Source organism: Diabrotica undecimpunctata, chromosome 5, assembly GCF_040954645.1.
Source record: "Diabrotica undecimpunctata isolate CICGRU chromosome 5, icDiaUnde3, whole genome shotgun sequence".
Taxonomy (NCBI): domain Eukaryota; kingdom Metazoa; phylum Arthropoda; class Insecta; order Coleoptera; family Chrysomelidae; genus Diabrotica; species Diabrotica undecimpunctata.
Genome location: NC_092807.1, coordinates 139,579,941 through 139,595,616, shown reverse-complemented (window position 1 = coordinate 139,595,616; position 15,676 = coordinate 139,579,941). Strand labels below are relative to the sequence as shown.

Here is a 15,676-nt window from a genome sequence, read left to right as displayed (position 1 = left end):
GACTTCAAACAGGCATACGATTCAGTCAAAAGGGACAGACTATACTATATATTGGCAGAATTAGCAATACCACATAAGCTGATTAGACTCATTAAAGCCACAATGGATGAAACTCAGGCATGTGTACGGATACAAAACAACCGGACAGACTTTTTCAAAATCTCGCAGGGACTAAAGCAGGGAGATGGGCTGGCACCAACATTGTTTAACCTGGCACTGGAGTATGCGGTTAGGCAAATGCAAACTGGACGAGAAAACCTACTGACCAATAAAACGGTTCAACTGGCTGCCTACGTCGATGATATTAATATTATGAGTAGAACATCAACAGGAGCACAGGAAGCATACGCAGAGTTAAAAACACAAACGAAAAGGCTAGGTCTGGAAATTAACACAGAAAAAACAAAAATAATGGTACAGACGAGAAGAAATATAATCCCACAAAACATTATGTATGAAGATGACATTGAAACGGTTGGAAAGTTTACATACCTGGGAGTAGAAATATATGCCGATGGAGCAAGGATGGAGAAATACGAAAAAGGATAACGCAGGCAAACAAAGCTTATTTTGCCCTCTCCCATATATTTCGGTCTAAAAGTGTCCACCGAAATACAAAGATGAGAATCTATAAAACTTTAATTCGGCCAATAGCATGTTATGGCAGCGAAGCATGGGTCCTGAAAGAAACATCCAAAAACAAACTCGACACATTCGAAAGAAAAGTACTGAGGAGAATACTAGGACCTGTGAGGGAAAACGGAATCTTCAGAATTCGATATAACAACGAGCTCTATCAACTGTATAAGGAAACACCCCTGTCAGACTTCATTAGAATACACAGATTGCAATGGGCCGGACATGTGATACGAATGGGAGAGGATAGGCTACCAAAACGAGCACTGAACGCCAGAATGCAGGGAAAGAGACCAGTTGGAAAGCCAAGAAAGCGCTGGGAAGACACAGTAAGCAGCGACGCACAAGCACTTTTAGGAGTCCGTGTATGGAGAAGAGCAGCCACAGACAGACAAGGGTGGAGGCAAAAAATAAAGGAGGCCAAGGCTCATTTTGGGCTGTAGTGCCGTAGAAGAAGAAGAAGAATTAAAAAAGGGAAAAAGTTTTCTGTCATTTTTCATTTATAAACAATATAAAGAAATTAGGACTTCGATTATAATACAGTAAAGACTAGTAGGTTAAGCCAGTGAATTTTAGTTAATATTGAATTTTTTTTTACTGAAAAGGCGTGCAAAAACTTACAATTAGAGAGTTATTAAAGTCATTTTTGTTAATGTTTTGTATAACAAATTGGAAACAATAGTTTTTTTAAATAATTATTAATAACATTGTTAAAAATGCATAAAAAGGTCTAATTTTTGTGAAAGTTTTAGATATGTCGTTAGTTATAAGTTATAAAAGTTTCGCTTAATAGTTTATTGTAAAATTGAATTAGTTTATCCAAGCAGTTATTTTTTGCAACATTATTATGCGTAAACTAGTGAGTCTAGAAGGATTTTACAAGTGAAAAATTGCTACAGGTGACTTATATTTACAAATGCAATCCCTTGCTGACCAACAAGTTTATGTTATATATTGTTAAATTAATTTGCAAGAATTTTCAATTTAACGATACCTCAGACCCATTAATACGTAGAAAATTATTTTTTTCATGAATTTAAAAATGCCCAACGACCCTTCGGAGAAAAGTTAGCTTTTTTTTTTTTCAAAAATTCACTGGGTAATTATTTATAACAATTAAGAAATGCAATAAACGCGATTTGACAAAGCTGAAATTTCAATGTGCAAAAATTCTCAAAGATTACTCTAAAAATTCGATGAAGGGTTGATGCGTTGGTGGCTGTTTGATCGTTGATTTTACTATTTTCAGAAAATCAACTATTAACATCAAATTTATCATAGTCTTTTTTTTTCTAGTTTTATTAATAGTTTTTTTTTAATTTGGGGTAGCTTTTCGCGTAGACTACAAATATACAATCAGTTATTTCTTCAATTATTTATTTAACCCGTAATTTGTTTTAAACAATTTTTTATAAACATTTATTTTGCTAAATATTACTTTTTTTATCGTTATTATTATATAAGCTTTTTTAGTCATTTAAATATTTTCATCATTATCAAATTTTTTCGCAGAATCAGTATCATTATGAAAAATATGCATAAGTTCTTAACATTTATGAAGAAAAAACCGTTTTTTCTTAACAGAAATGGCTTTATTAACTTTAAAATTGAAAGTGTTTTATGTTTTTTCAGTAAAAAATTTCAATAATAAATAAAAATCACTTGCTTTAACCTACAGTCCCTAGTGTATTCGGAAAATTTCAATCTCTCTGGTCTAATTATATTGAATATTAATGTGAGACCGAAAATGTGGACCAGGCAAAAAATTCATAGAAATGATTTCAAACGAAAAGACAATTAGAAAAGCCATACCATTAAATTTTAGTTCCAAGCCTTTGATAAGGCCTATACTGATATTGACAAAAGAATCCATGCATTTTTAAGTATATGTATAGACATAGACAATTGGTATTTCCATTGTCCCATTTTTGTTAAAATAAACCTCATCGTAGTTGTCGAAATACATGTGCTAAAAACTATATTTCCTTTTAAACTCTTTTATAAAACAAACTAAATATAACGATAATAAACTTTAATTCTACTACAGTTTATTATTATTACATGAGTTTCCATGAAGAGCTGCTGTTTCTAATCTCCGAGTCATATTTATTCAGTTGCTTAAAAAAGTTAACATCAATGTCATACAAGCTTAGGCACATACGGCAAAACAAGTCAGAAGAAAAACTAGAGCGATTTGATAACTGAATGAAGCCTTCATTATCAACATATTTAGTCAATGCTGTTTGATTTTCTCTCCACTATTATCAGTGCCAATGATTTGTTGTATACTCCAGACTTCTCTATCAGCTTCTTTATCACTAGTAACTGTGTCTAACTGAAGTCACCTTAGCCTCCATTTTGATTTAATTTAGCAAACTGATAAGGTGATGGCGTTTTAGGCCTGTTAGGTTTCATTTCTTGTGTAATAAAACAATGACTGCATTTTTCCACTGAGAAGGGGTTTTTCCTAGGTAGATGATTCGGTGAAAAGTTTGTCAAAGCCTAGATTATTTTATTTTCAGTTTGAGCACCTCTGTCACTATTCCATTGTCTCCGTCAGGAAATTTTTAATTTGTTTTAGGGGGGAATGAAGCCTTATAATAAAAATGCCACCTCGCTCTCCTGATCTTGCACCTTTGGACTTTTTCGTATGGGGTTATGTGAAGCAACAAATTTACCGACACGAGCATGAACGTGCCGAAAATTTAGACGAATTACGTCAAAAAATCATTCAGGCCTTTCAAAGCATAATACCCGAAATGTTGTCGAACATCCGAAGACAATTATACTATAGATTGGGCTACTGCTTGGCTAAACCTGTTGGGACTTTTTGAAAATTTAATTTAAAATGGTTTTAATTAAAGTTATAAAATTGTTATTTTTTAAAATAAATTGTTTTAATTTATGCCGTTAAGAATTTATTATTTAAATTCTTATTAAATTTATTAATTAAAATAAAGAAACTGTTGATTTAATTTAAGATATGAAACTGCTTTTATAATTGTAATCACAGCGTTGAAATATTTCTCCAGACCATCTAAAAAATAAACTTTCTTTCGGCAATAATGTACAGATAAGACTGTCAATAGTGCTTACGGGTCTATCACAGACATGTGGTTACATGTTATTCTCTCGGACACACAAGTCCATATAATATTTTTTGCGAGTCCTTTGCGTTGTACGAGCAAGCCATAATGCGAGCCCTATGTCACATATTTTTTTTCCATACATATATATATATATATATATATATATATATATATATATATATATATATATATATACATATAAATATAAATGGAAACGGATAATGCGAGTGAATAATAAAAGTAAAAAGTAATGTTATTACTTTACACTTAGTCATTTTCATTTCTAAATTTAAAACATTTTCACAGTTTATCTAACGTCCCCCGTGTCCTTAACCTAATATTGTTCATATGAAAACAATGTACAAACGTAGGTATAGACGTAACTAGATTAATAGGATTCTGTTTGACACTGAAACGTGAGAAATGTGAAGGAAAGTTATTAGTTGCAAGATTGATTCGGCTGATTCGAATGATTACAATGGAACACAGAGGAATACTAGCGCAACACTCGGCTCGGTCACGATAAACCAATTAATAAAACCTATTCTACAATTCGAATTTATGTTGATTTGGTATATGATCGAGAGTCATAACATTAAAACTGTTGCAGAAGGTGGGGCTGTAACGAGTACAGAAAATCGTTATAACCTCTCGAATATTTGAATTATTATTTTTTTTACTTCTAAATATCAAATCACCGTGGTGATTTTGAAGAACGTTAATGGACATTTAAAAAAATACAGAGATATTAGATTTAGAATTACACCAAATATTTTCTTTATGAGAGAATTTCCAAAGAAAAAGGTTTTTAAGCAAAAACGGAAGTGTTCTGGTCTCCGGAGCTTAAGACCCGTTTACACGGGTAGAGTAATGATGCAAGTACTTGGTAGAGTAGAGTAACTCTACCCGTAAAAACGCTCAGCGCAGTAGAGTAGCAAGTAGAGTGCATAGTACTTGGTAGAGTAGAGTGACTAGCAACATGTGGCAAAGTAACTCTACTCTACTACCACCACCACCGCCAAAATATCCACTCGCCTGCGCACTCTACCCATGGAACGCGGTCAATTCTGGTAGAGTAGAGTAGGTAGGAGAGAGCATAGGGACGCTGTCATTCCGTCTGGAGTTGTGTTTTGTGTAAATAGTGAAAATTAAGTTCACCGAAGATGAACTTCATTTCACTTTCCCTTTAAAACTTGTAGAGATGTATGGCGAATACCAGTGTTTATGGAATTTAGGTAGTGTACACTACAGAAATAAAAGTATGAGGCAAGCTGCGGAGGATAAAATCGTCGAAAGAATAGCAAAAGGGGGCTTTGGAGTAAACGAGCTCAAGCAAAAAATTAAGAATATAAGGTGCACTTATAATCAAGAGTGTTTAAAAATACAAGAATCAAAAAAATGGGGTTCAGGTTTAGCCGATGTATACGTTCCGAACGTGAAATGGTTCACTCCTATGGAAGCAATCATGAAAGGTGCAAAAAGAAACAAGAAAACTGAAGGCTCACGGGCAAGTTACAGGTTTTTATTACTTGTTAATAAAAAATACAATAAGAAATAAAAAATGTATTCTTATCAAGGTAAAAGAGCTGAGGCCCCGTGTGTATTCCTTCTTTTAAGCCACTCTCTCATCCACTCTTTTCTTTGTTACAAAGCGACCTCAGTTACAAATGCATTTGCAACAGTATCTAAACAATTTTGAATCAATTTTCTTTTTCTTAAATTCATTTTGTACTAAACAAACACCTACTCCACAGTATACTAGCATAAGTACTATACTTGTAACTCTCCTCGTGTGAACGGTATCAAGCCATTTTTGGTAGAGTAGCGAGTAGAGTCGACTCTACTCGCTACTATACTCTCCTCACAACTCTACTCGTGTAAACAAGTCTTTAGTCATGGAATAAACTGGTCAGTGTAGTAAACTCTGCCTTTTGAATAAACTCCATCAATAAGTTCTGTTTTCTTGATGAAACCAACCACTGTCTTACAGGGATTTAATTCTCTCCTGACTTAATACTTATTAAATTATGACTCACATCTGGTTGTGTATATCTGGCTCATTATATCACAAAGTATTTTACATTCACAATGGACATGCATGGCAGTGTATTTAACCACGTCGCTTTTCCTGTACGATGAAAATATCGTTCATCTTCTCCTCAGCTGAAGATGCTCAGTCATAAGCATTGTTTATATTTTGTGATTTATACAAACAAAAGTTTATATATATTACCAAAAGTGTGCGTACTTCCGACGTAAAAATATGCATAACAGGGACATTGACAAATAACTTACTGATTTTAACTGTAGAAACAAATAATACCTACCTTGCCTTCACTATTAATAACAAACAGGAATCCTTCCAAAGCCTCCAGCAATAAAGGACCATAAACGTCGTTGGAGAGTATCGTCGGCCTGGAAGACGAAACCTCCCCTTGTTGAACGGGATCCGAAGATTGGGTAGCGCTTTCCTGCTGCTTTATACTTCGTATTTGGTTAACAGCTTCTTGTAGAATGGCGCACTTATCCGGCTTCACCGACAACGAGCTCATGTCCCCGAAATTTGCCGAAATCAGCTCAGCCAATTCCTCTATGTAGATGTTTTCTTGTTCTCGGCGACGCTTCTCATTATTGCACTTATTTCTGAAAATAAAATATATCATCTTTAATAATGCTATAACTACAAAAAATAATTATTCAAATTAAAAATTAAATGGCTTTTATACAAAACTGTTGCTCTTTTTTGAAACTAATAAGATATCTGATACATATTAGTAATCTTAGCACTACAGGAAATGCGATGGACGGGAACTGCTATCCTTGGACATGGCATGGCATGTATTATAGCTGCAATGAAATTCTGCAGTCTTATAGCTGCAACATATAGATGAGTGGCGTTCATTATAAACCAGAGGACCAAACCGTTTGTTATTAATTTTAAAGCCTACAGCCAAAGAATGTGCTAGTTCCGCTTTGAAGGGAAATTCTTTACTTACAATTTGATTAACGCACTTGCCCCGATTGATGACAAATCTGAAGACGAAAAAGACCAGTTTTTCGAAGTCCTAGAAGACAGAGTGCTCGGTGACATGAATACCTAAATATGACAAGTCAAAAAAGGTTGTTTTATTTGCATTGTAAGAAATTAGCTAGTCTTTGTTAAGAAGATACCCAAAGTCCGAAGAGAGATGGACATAAGTAAGGGGGTACTTCGCCTTCCATGCACGAAGCCCCTTACAGAGCCTACGAGGCAGAAAGACATGTTAGCAGTCACTTTTCCCCCGAGACGACACATATTCCGGAGAAACAAGACCAGACACAAGCGCGATAAAAAGATATTTAGAGACAAATGAAATAAGAAGAATAACCGGAAAAACACCACCAGAAACAACAAGAAATAATGAGATTAGCGACATATGGAGAATAAACAAGATTACCGAATGGATGCAAGAAAGAAAAAGAGAAATGAACAGCGATATCAGTCGAATGAAAGAGAATAGAGGCATTAAAAAGTGATAAGGACTAAAAAATAACTAAACGATATTATAAGTTTCCTTTCCATCGCGCTTGCAGAAGTTAAAATATAACATCACATCCCATTTTACAACTGGCCGTTGCCTCAAGATAAACAACATTAATGCATAGTAATTGTCAATTAACAGACAGCATTTTTCTATTACTTTTTATTTATAATTACAAAAGTTCGTCCAACAATTATCCCATTAAATTAACAAACAACAGAAACCCGTCATTTAATCATTATCTCAATTCTCAGACATCCTACCCAAGAAAGAAAATATCAAATTTCTTGGAAATAAATTCTTTGTAATTCTAACTATAGCTTGCAGTTTTTTATTTGCATTCCAAAAAAGACAGCGGTGAGTTCAAATTTAAATTTAATGTTAGATGAATGACGTTATGTAAAAACGCCTAACCTCAAATTTAACAGAATTTTATGGAACGTTTTAATATTATATTACATATATGCTGTCTCTTATAATTTTATAATCTATATTAATATGTAATATATTTTCTCTGTTACGGAGTGATTTGTGAAAAGTGTCGGGGTATTTTATAAAAAGAAATATATACTTTACAAAATCAAAAGCAAGAAGTATCCATAATATCAAAATAATCCTATTTAATTCGCTCTATAATAGCTGTATAGCCGTGATGACATACACTTGAAACAGCTGATCGATAAGGTGCAACGGATTTTATGGAAATTCTATAGCAACTATAAACAGTTAATTTTTGAAAAGCTAAGTCAATAAATAATTCAAACATACGTCATGGAAAACGTCAACTTGTTCGTATCGGAAGTAAAATAAACATAATAAGCTGTTCCTTCCAATTCAAATACCTTAATTAAATACTTGTTTTAGTTTACAATAGAGAAATTTCGTTACAAAAGAATATAAATAGCTCTCACTTTTTAATATTCACCAAAGTATGTATCGGAAGGAGAGAGTGATAAATGATTTAAAATAGCATAATCCAGGGCAGCGCTGGCCCGATAGAAGCGTTATGATTTATGAATTTATGATTGTGTTAAACAATTTTTTTCTTCAAACGTCAAATAATGATGACATTACTTATCTAACTTGATCCTGTCAAAGTTTGATGTCTCCGCCGGCAGCATTTTTTTTCCCATTTCTTTACGGCGGAGGGAAAAATGTTGTCATGGCAACAATATGAAACATGTCACAAAGCAACAATACAAATGTCATTAACAACAATTAAACATCATTTTTATTTATAGTAATATTAAAAGTACAATTAGTTAATGAGGCATTTTCAAAATTGAAACCGTGCAAAAATGTTCCCGACTCTTGATACGCATTGGTAATTGTTGAATGATACTGATGGTCGAGAACAACTTTCAGCAATCGTTCCCGATGTTGGCGAATCATGTGGGTTTAAAATTTTTTGAGCATTATCGTTCTTATCGGACTTGGAGGGCCCCAAACGTGCTACTGCATCATTAGCCGCGGACTCAATTTCGTTTAGGTTTTCCATTTTCGCACTAAATTTGCGCTTGCGGTTGCAACAACAATAAGCTGTCGTTAATAATTGCAAACAACTGTCAAACAACTGTAACCAGGGAGACGCAAATCCCACCGACGACTTAATTATTTTAATTTCTAACATCTAGACGACTTTGATAGTTGTCACAGTTAATTTCGAGTAAAAATAGCGCATGAATTGTACTATTTATGGTTGAAAATTGCTACGTTTGAAGAAAAAATAGTATACTTTATTCGGCAAAGAAGCGACTTTTCTTGACTTGCCCTCTATTACGCGCCTCACTTCGTTCGGCGCGTAATATCGGGCGCGTCAAGAAAAGTCATGCTTCTCCGCCTCATAAAGTAATATACCTTTGCATCTAATCATCAGAACTGGTGTCAGGCAAAAATGTAAGGTTACGTTAGGTTAGATTATTTTTCGGCTTCCATCTTGAAGCACGAAAATGACAAATAGCTGACACTACAAGCTACTATACTGAGATCAACTGAAAGCTGAAAGTGTTGAATAGTTTTAATGCAAAGCATTAAAATAGTTGACAAGTTCGCATGAGTGTATCTCCGCATTTTTCGAATACCATGGCAGGAAAACGTACGAATGCATCTGTATTAAAATCACCAGCAGAAAAAATTACAATTAAATTAATTATTTAGTATAAGGATACGCGTTAAACATAGGAAATTTTTGGATGGCTTGAATGAAATAATATAAAATAAGATCAACTTTTCATGTCAGAAACTAGTGTTAAAAACCAAAAATAAGCATAGAAATCTGAAAAAAAAGTAGGATATCTAAAATTTTAGCTGAAAAGCTAACAAAAATTCCTAATCGTCTTAATCATAACAAACCAAAAGTAACAAAGCCAAAATTAATAGATACCCACGATTTTTACTGTACAATTACTTCTGGCTAATCAGAATGGTTCTTAAAGAACTGAGTGAAATGAACAGATTTCTGTCAGAATCCCAATGATGAATACATAAATTTAAGAATAGAATACATTGCTCAACAAAATACGCTGCTCATGATGTACGTACATATTTTTATATCAAATTAAAGCTATTTTTTTAATATGATGATATAAGGTTGTCTGAATTATTAAGAAAACACAAAGAACGATGAAAGAAAAGATGGTACTAGTGTAGTAAGACGGAACGATGTCTGAAATTTATATCTGAGGATAAAGATAAATGAAGAAAAAAAAAAAGGAAAGCCATTGCATAATGTAACAGAATAATATGCTAATAGAGGCCAAGAAAAAGTAATAAAGAACTGATGATGAAAATTTGAGCACAACAAAGTAAAAAATTGTAAAAATGCGTTTGGAAGTGTGTACTGTCAATAAAAATATGTGTGTACTAAATGAGTAGTTATATAAGTAACATTACAATTCCATCTGGTTAGCAAATAGCCGTAAATACTGATTAAAAAAGCTTAATACGAACATGTTTTGGTGCAAAGTCATGTTTGGTTTTGCGAATTGCGAACGAAACGAAAACACTTCACTATCCGTTGGTATATTTAAAAAAATGTTGGAAAATCGGAAAATTTGAACAACTGTCACGTTTTGGTTATCCTTTAACTTCCTTCGTGCAACTGGCGAAAACTACACTGAAGTTTTTTATAAAACAATCATGACACTTTAGCGTAGTCAGAATGATAAAAACGCAAAATAGGCACGTTTGCTTTGTATATTTATTCTAGTTATTATGGCAAATGTAAACTATTGTGTTACCAGGGTCCACGTGGTGTTGCAATATATTACACTCGGTTGATTTTGTTCCATGAAAGTAACAAGCCGTAAAACTAATAACCCAATGTTAGAGATGTTCATAACCAAATCTCACTAATGATTTGAATCCAGTGAATCGATCCACTCCCGTCTGAGCTTCTTCCAAGTCATATCCTTTTTGTTATATTTCCCTTAATAATTTATTTCTGTATCTCATATAGTGCATTGTTTTATTTTAATTTTTGATTTTAATCATTTTCCAAGATTAATCTCGAGAAAAAAACTCTGGCTTCTGAATTATTAAATTTTCTGTAAGTAAATAATTATATATAATAATAATTAAAAATTAAAGTAAATATACAGTGCTCGTCAAAAGTCCGTTCCCCCTCTTATCTGTTGAACGGTTATTGTTATAAAAGTGAAATTTGAAGAGGTAATAAACAGACGTAGACTTCTCAACTAGTCATAACAGGTGACGTAATAGTGACAGATGACGTTACAGCGCCACTGTGACAGATAATTTTAAATGGGACCTTATGGCAAATGATACCTCGATTGAAAGGTATTGAAAATACCTATTCAGTCATAATAATTTTGTTTGAGTTTAAGCTCATTTTGATAAATTAAATAAATACTAAAATTGTAGCTTCTCATTTAATTAATATATATATATATATATATATATATATATATATATATATATATATATATATATATATATATATATATATATATATACACTTGAGTGCAAAACAATCGACTCAAAAGCGATATTTGAGATTACACCTTGTGTTTTAATGTAAAAAGTATGAAAATAACAAGATGTAATGTGCAAACAGTAACTTTATTATTAAACTTAGAAAAACCGCTATTTCATTATTTGGAAAACGCATTATAAAAACAATATGCTATACGAACAGAGTTTCTCAAATATTCTTCATTAGAACTATCCCAAGAAAGACGTAATGAACAGAGAAATCATCAATTACGAAATAAATGTTTTTATTTTTCAATATCTGATATTACCACCCTTATTCCTAATTACACTTTCCAGTCGATTTCGCATGGATCGGATGACTTTTCTAATAAATTCTTGAGGCATTGTTTCCCAGTCATCATTAAGCGCAGCCCTCAATTCCATTAGGCTCCTTGGTACATGATTTCTGTTTCGGACCCTTCGCTTAAGCTCATCCCAAACATACTCTATTGGATTTATGTCCGGGCTCAACGCAGGCCAGTTTATTGTAGGTATACCGATCTCAGTCAGATAGGTGGTGGTGACTCGTGCGGTATAACATCGTGCATTATCATGCAATAAAATAAAGGCATCACCAATAAATCCCACGTATGGAACCACATTTCCTCCAAAATATCTCTGATGTAACGATCCGCCGTTAAACCTCCACCATGTCCTCCACCAGGCACGAAAACCAACTCGGTTTTCCCATCCATGGAAATGCCTGCCCAAAATATACAAAAACCGCCTCCATATGACACAATTTCTCGTATACAACATTGAGCAAATCGTTCTCCTGGCCTTCTATAGACTCGATGCCTCTTTTCTTTGCCATGTAGGCAGATCCTACTTTCGTCGGAGAATAATACCTGACTCCATTGATAGTCGTCCCAATCCAGATGTTCGGTAGCAAATTCTAATCGCCTTTACTTCTGGGCTGCAGTTAACTTGGGACTCGTAGCTGCCTTTTTGGTGTCAGGTTGGCTGCTTTAAGTCTCGTTCTGACTGTCCAAACGCTAGTAACCACACCTCGGACTTCTCTAGGCTCTTCTTTGAGATTCGCACCAGTCAAATGTCGATTTCTCAGAGATTTAGATACAAGAAATCGATCATCTCTCTCCGTTGTTGTTCGTTTACGGCCTCCTCCTTGTCGGCGGACATAATCACCAGTATCTTGGTACCGACGATATACTCGGGACATAGCAGATTGGCTTAAATTTAGTCGATTTGCCACGGCCCTCTGGCTCAGGTCTTCTCTCAATAATGCTACTGCTTAAGCAGCTTTGACAGATGTGGTATCCATTCGTTATGCAGTTGCGAACTTAATTGACTCATGTTTTAGTGCATCGCTATGGAAATTGATGCCTACGATGTTAACCGAACGTGTTAAGTCGGTGCGTGTCGATTTCAATGATTCAAATTCTGACCCCCTCTCTACGTATTGCATTATTTATTTGTGATACGTCACCCGATTTATCAAAAACCAAAACTTTTTTCAAACTCAATAATGGGGATAATAATTGTACAATAAATATTATTAAATTTACACCTTTTGGATTGAAACAGGAGACGTACTTTCGCAAAATAATTTTGAGTCGATTTTTTTGCACTCAAGTGTATATATATATATATATATATATATATATATATATATATATATATATATATATATATATCTTTATATATACATCTACTTTAATTTAGTAATTAATTTAATATGAAATAATGGTAAATCTAAAAAAAAAAACTATCCCGAACTCCTACTAACATAATCCAAACAGTATATAGACATAGAATATTGACACCTCTAATAAAACTCGTGTTTTAGACGTAAAATATCTATTAATGTCAACAAAATAGACCTGATTCGTAGAAAAAGATTCGTTTTCCAATATACCTTCCAATTTCTTCTTTAGTTATTGAACCAAACACCTCTAACTACCTCAGCATATATAATAGTTTTGGAAGAGCTGACACCTGCGTTATTCGATACGCTAATAATTTTTATATTCAGGTAGGTATCAATGGTGTTTTCAGTGGGTCAAGAGAGATACACGATACTTTTCCATAATGAGAATGAACCCTTTTTATATTATTCTGTATTTCTTTCAATATTAATAAAATCAATTTCGTCATTGATGTGTAATAAAAGCTACACTGATAATTCCCGATATATTGTTGTTTCGAGATATTCCTTAAATAATAATTGGTTTGTATCTTAAAAACTTATTGTTATATTTCTTTTTAGGACAAAGAATATCCCTTTATTTTTATGGAATACAAAAAGGTTTGCTTTTGAGTTACATAATACGACAGCAGCTTTTGAATACAAACGTTTTATCCTTTTCTACATTTCAACTTCATGAAATCTGTTCTAATTCACCTTATACGGATTCAGTTTTAGCATACTAATATTTTTGGAGAGTTTTTAAGATTTATAATTCTACAATCTAACACTTTCTTGAGTCCATATTAAGGTTATCCAGCTTCTAATCGCAACTGTTAACCCATCAGGTTAAGCGCCACGGCGGACACGGGTGTCCGATTTGAAATTCGCCGCCTGGGCAACGGCGGACACCAGTGTCCTTTTAACTTTAAATTTTTCATCATCCTGAACCGGCCGCGAGGACATAGGAATGTGTCCGCTATGGCCCTGCAATATAGAATATTGAACCAGGTTCTGTATAGCAATTCCGATTAGAAAAATCTGGTGTAAAAACTAACTTGAGGTCTTTCATTAAGTATAGAAATAAGAATACTTACAATCGATAAAAAAATGTATTAAACAAATAAGCTATAGAAATACATATCTATTATATGTACATACATTTATTTCAAAAAAATTAATGAGTTTTGTGAAATAAATTGAAACATTCCAGACAAAACCTAGGACTATTTTCGCACTGGACACAGTACGTTATTATTTTCTTCACTTTATTCTATCAGTCCATCCTGTTTTCTTTTGTAACATTCCTTGCAGTACCGTTTATTTTCCCGTGCCTTACAGTCTAATTTTGTAAACTGGCCGCCTTCAAATTTTAACAATTCTTCAATAACTGCATATCGAAAATCATTTATGTTGGTCTGTTCGGCTTCCTTGTAGATGAAATGGGTATTAACAATTGAAGTATAACCTAATAAAATTTCTATAGCTATTTTTTTGTACCAACGGACAGTCGCAGCGCCGTACTGTAACTCGACATCTGTTCGGATAAATCAATGGGGCTTTTACCTGAATTGTAATCAATTATCGCTTTCGGTTTTTGAATATTATTTTCCCCGACGTTGACGTTGGACCTTTTCAGCGTTGTGGCAGGTGGATAAAACCAAAACATCTTTTTTGAGAGCATCATGCCACTTGAGGACACATTATTGATTACTTCGGCTAGATTACTCTCTCTCTCTCTCCAATGGCGCTACAGCCCAAATCGGGCCTTGGCCTCCTCCAAACTATGCCTCCAACCTTGTCGGTCCCGCGCCGATCTTCTCCAGGTTCTCAAGTCTAGCAAATTTTGCGCGTCCGCTGCCACTTCATCCTCCCATCTTTTCCGTGGCCTTCCTTTTGGTCTTGCGCCCTGCATTTTACTATCTAGGTCTCTTTTCGGCTTTCTGTCTCCATTCTTACTACATGACCAGCCGAGCGAAGTCTCTGAAGTTTAACGAATTCTGAGATCGGTGTCTCTTTGAACAGTTGGTAGAGTACATGGTTATACCTGAATCTCCATATTCCGTTTTCGCTAATAGGTCCAAATATCTTTCTTAGGACTTTTCATTCGAAGACTTCCAGTTTTCTTTTTGTCTCTTTTGTCATCACCCATGTCTCGCATGCATAACATCGCATGCATTTCGCAAAAGTTCTGAGACAATGGGTATTGTTATCCAAAAGTACGTGCGCTAATTGAAGGCTTGTATACCAGTTATTCTACCAGACCCTAAAAGACCTCGCGATAATTTTAGCACTGCTCTGGTAGATGATGCTAATTCACCTTGCTTCTTTTTGCCTGCATATACACTTAGGTTCCACTTATAACCATTCTGCGTACATAATTTATATATTTTAATGCCATATTTATGACACTTTTGTGGATTATACTGCTTGAAGAGTAAACGTCCCTGAAACATTACGATGGTTTCATCGATGCAAAATGTTTTTCCTGGTGTAAATATTTTTTGATAATTGCTTATGATTTGGTCTATAAGTGGTTGCATTTTATACAGTCGGTCTCCTTCTGGGCACTGAGCCCGGTTATCTGAGAAGTGCCACATTTTCCCAAATAACTCAAATCGGTTGCAGCTCATAATATTAGGAGCAACATTATTTTAGAACATCCACTTCGTTAACGAAAAATCCCGAATGGAAACCTAGAAATTGTACAAATTCCTTTCGTAGCGACATCGGACACCTCGATGAATGTGATGTTCGCTCGTTTTAAACGTCTCCGGTGGGCCATGGTGTCC

At 34.1% G+C, this 15,676-nt stretch overlaps 1 protein-coding gene across 6 annotated transcripts in view; it reads right to left on the bottom strand.

The window, feature by feature from the left end:
* The window catches only part of tai (basic helix-loop-helix family member taiman), a 265,687-nt gene that overhangs the window by 102,442 nt on the left and 147,569 nt on the right, over positions 1 to 15,676 (bottom strand). For all 6 annotated transcript variants that reach the window (XM_072532815.1, XM_072532816.1, XM_072532818.1 and 3 more), the window contains one exon: positions 6,053 to 6,368. In XM_072532815.1, the coding sequence (XP_072388916.1) occupies positions 6,053 to 6,368 (316 nt within the window). The remainder of the gene's footprint in view (positions 1 to 6,052; positions 6,369 to 15,676) is intronic.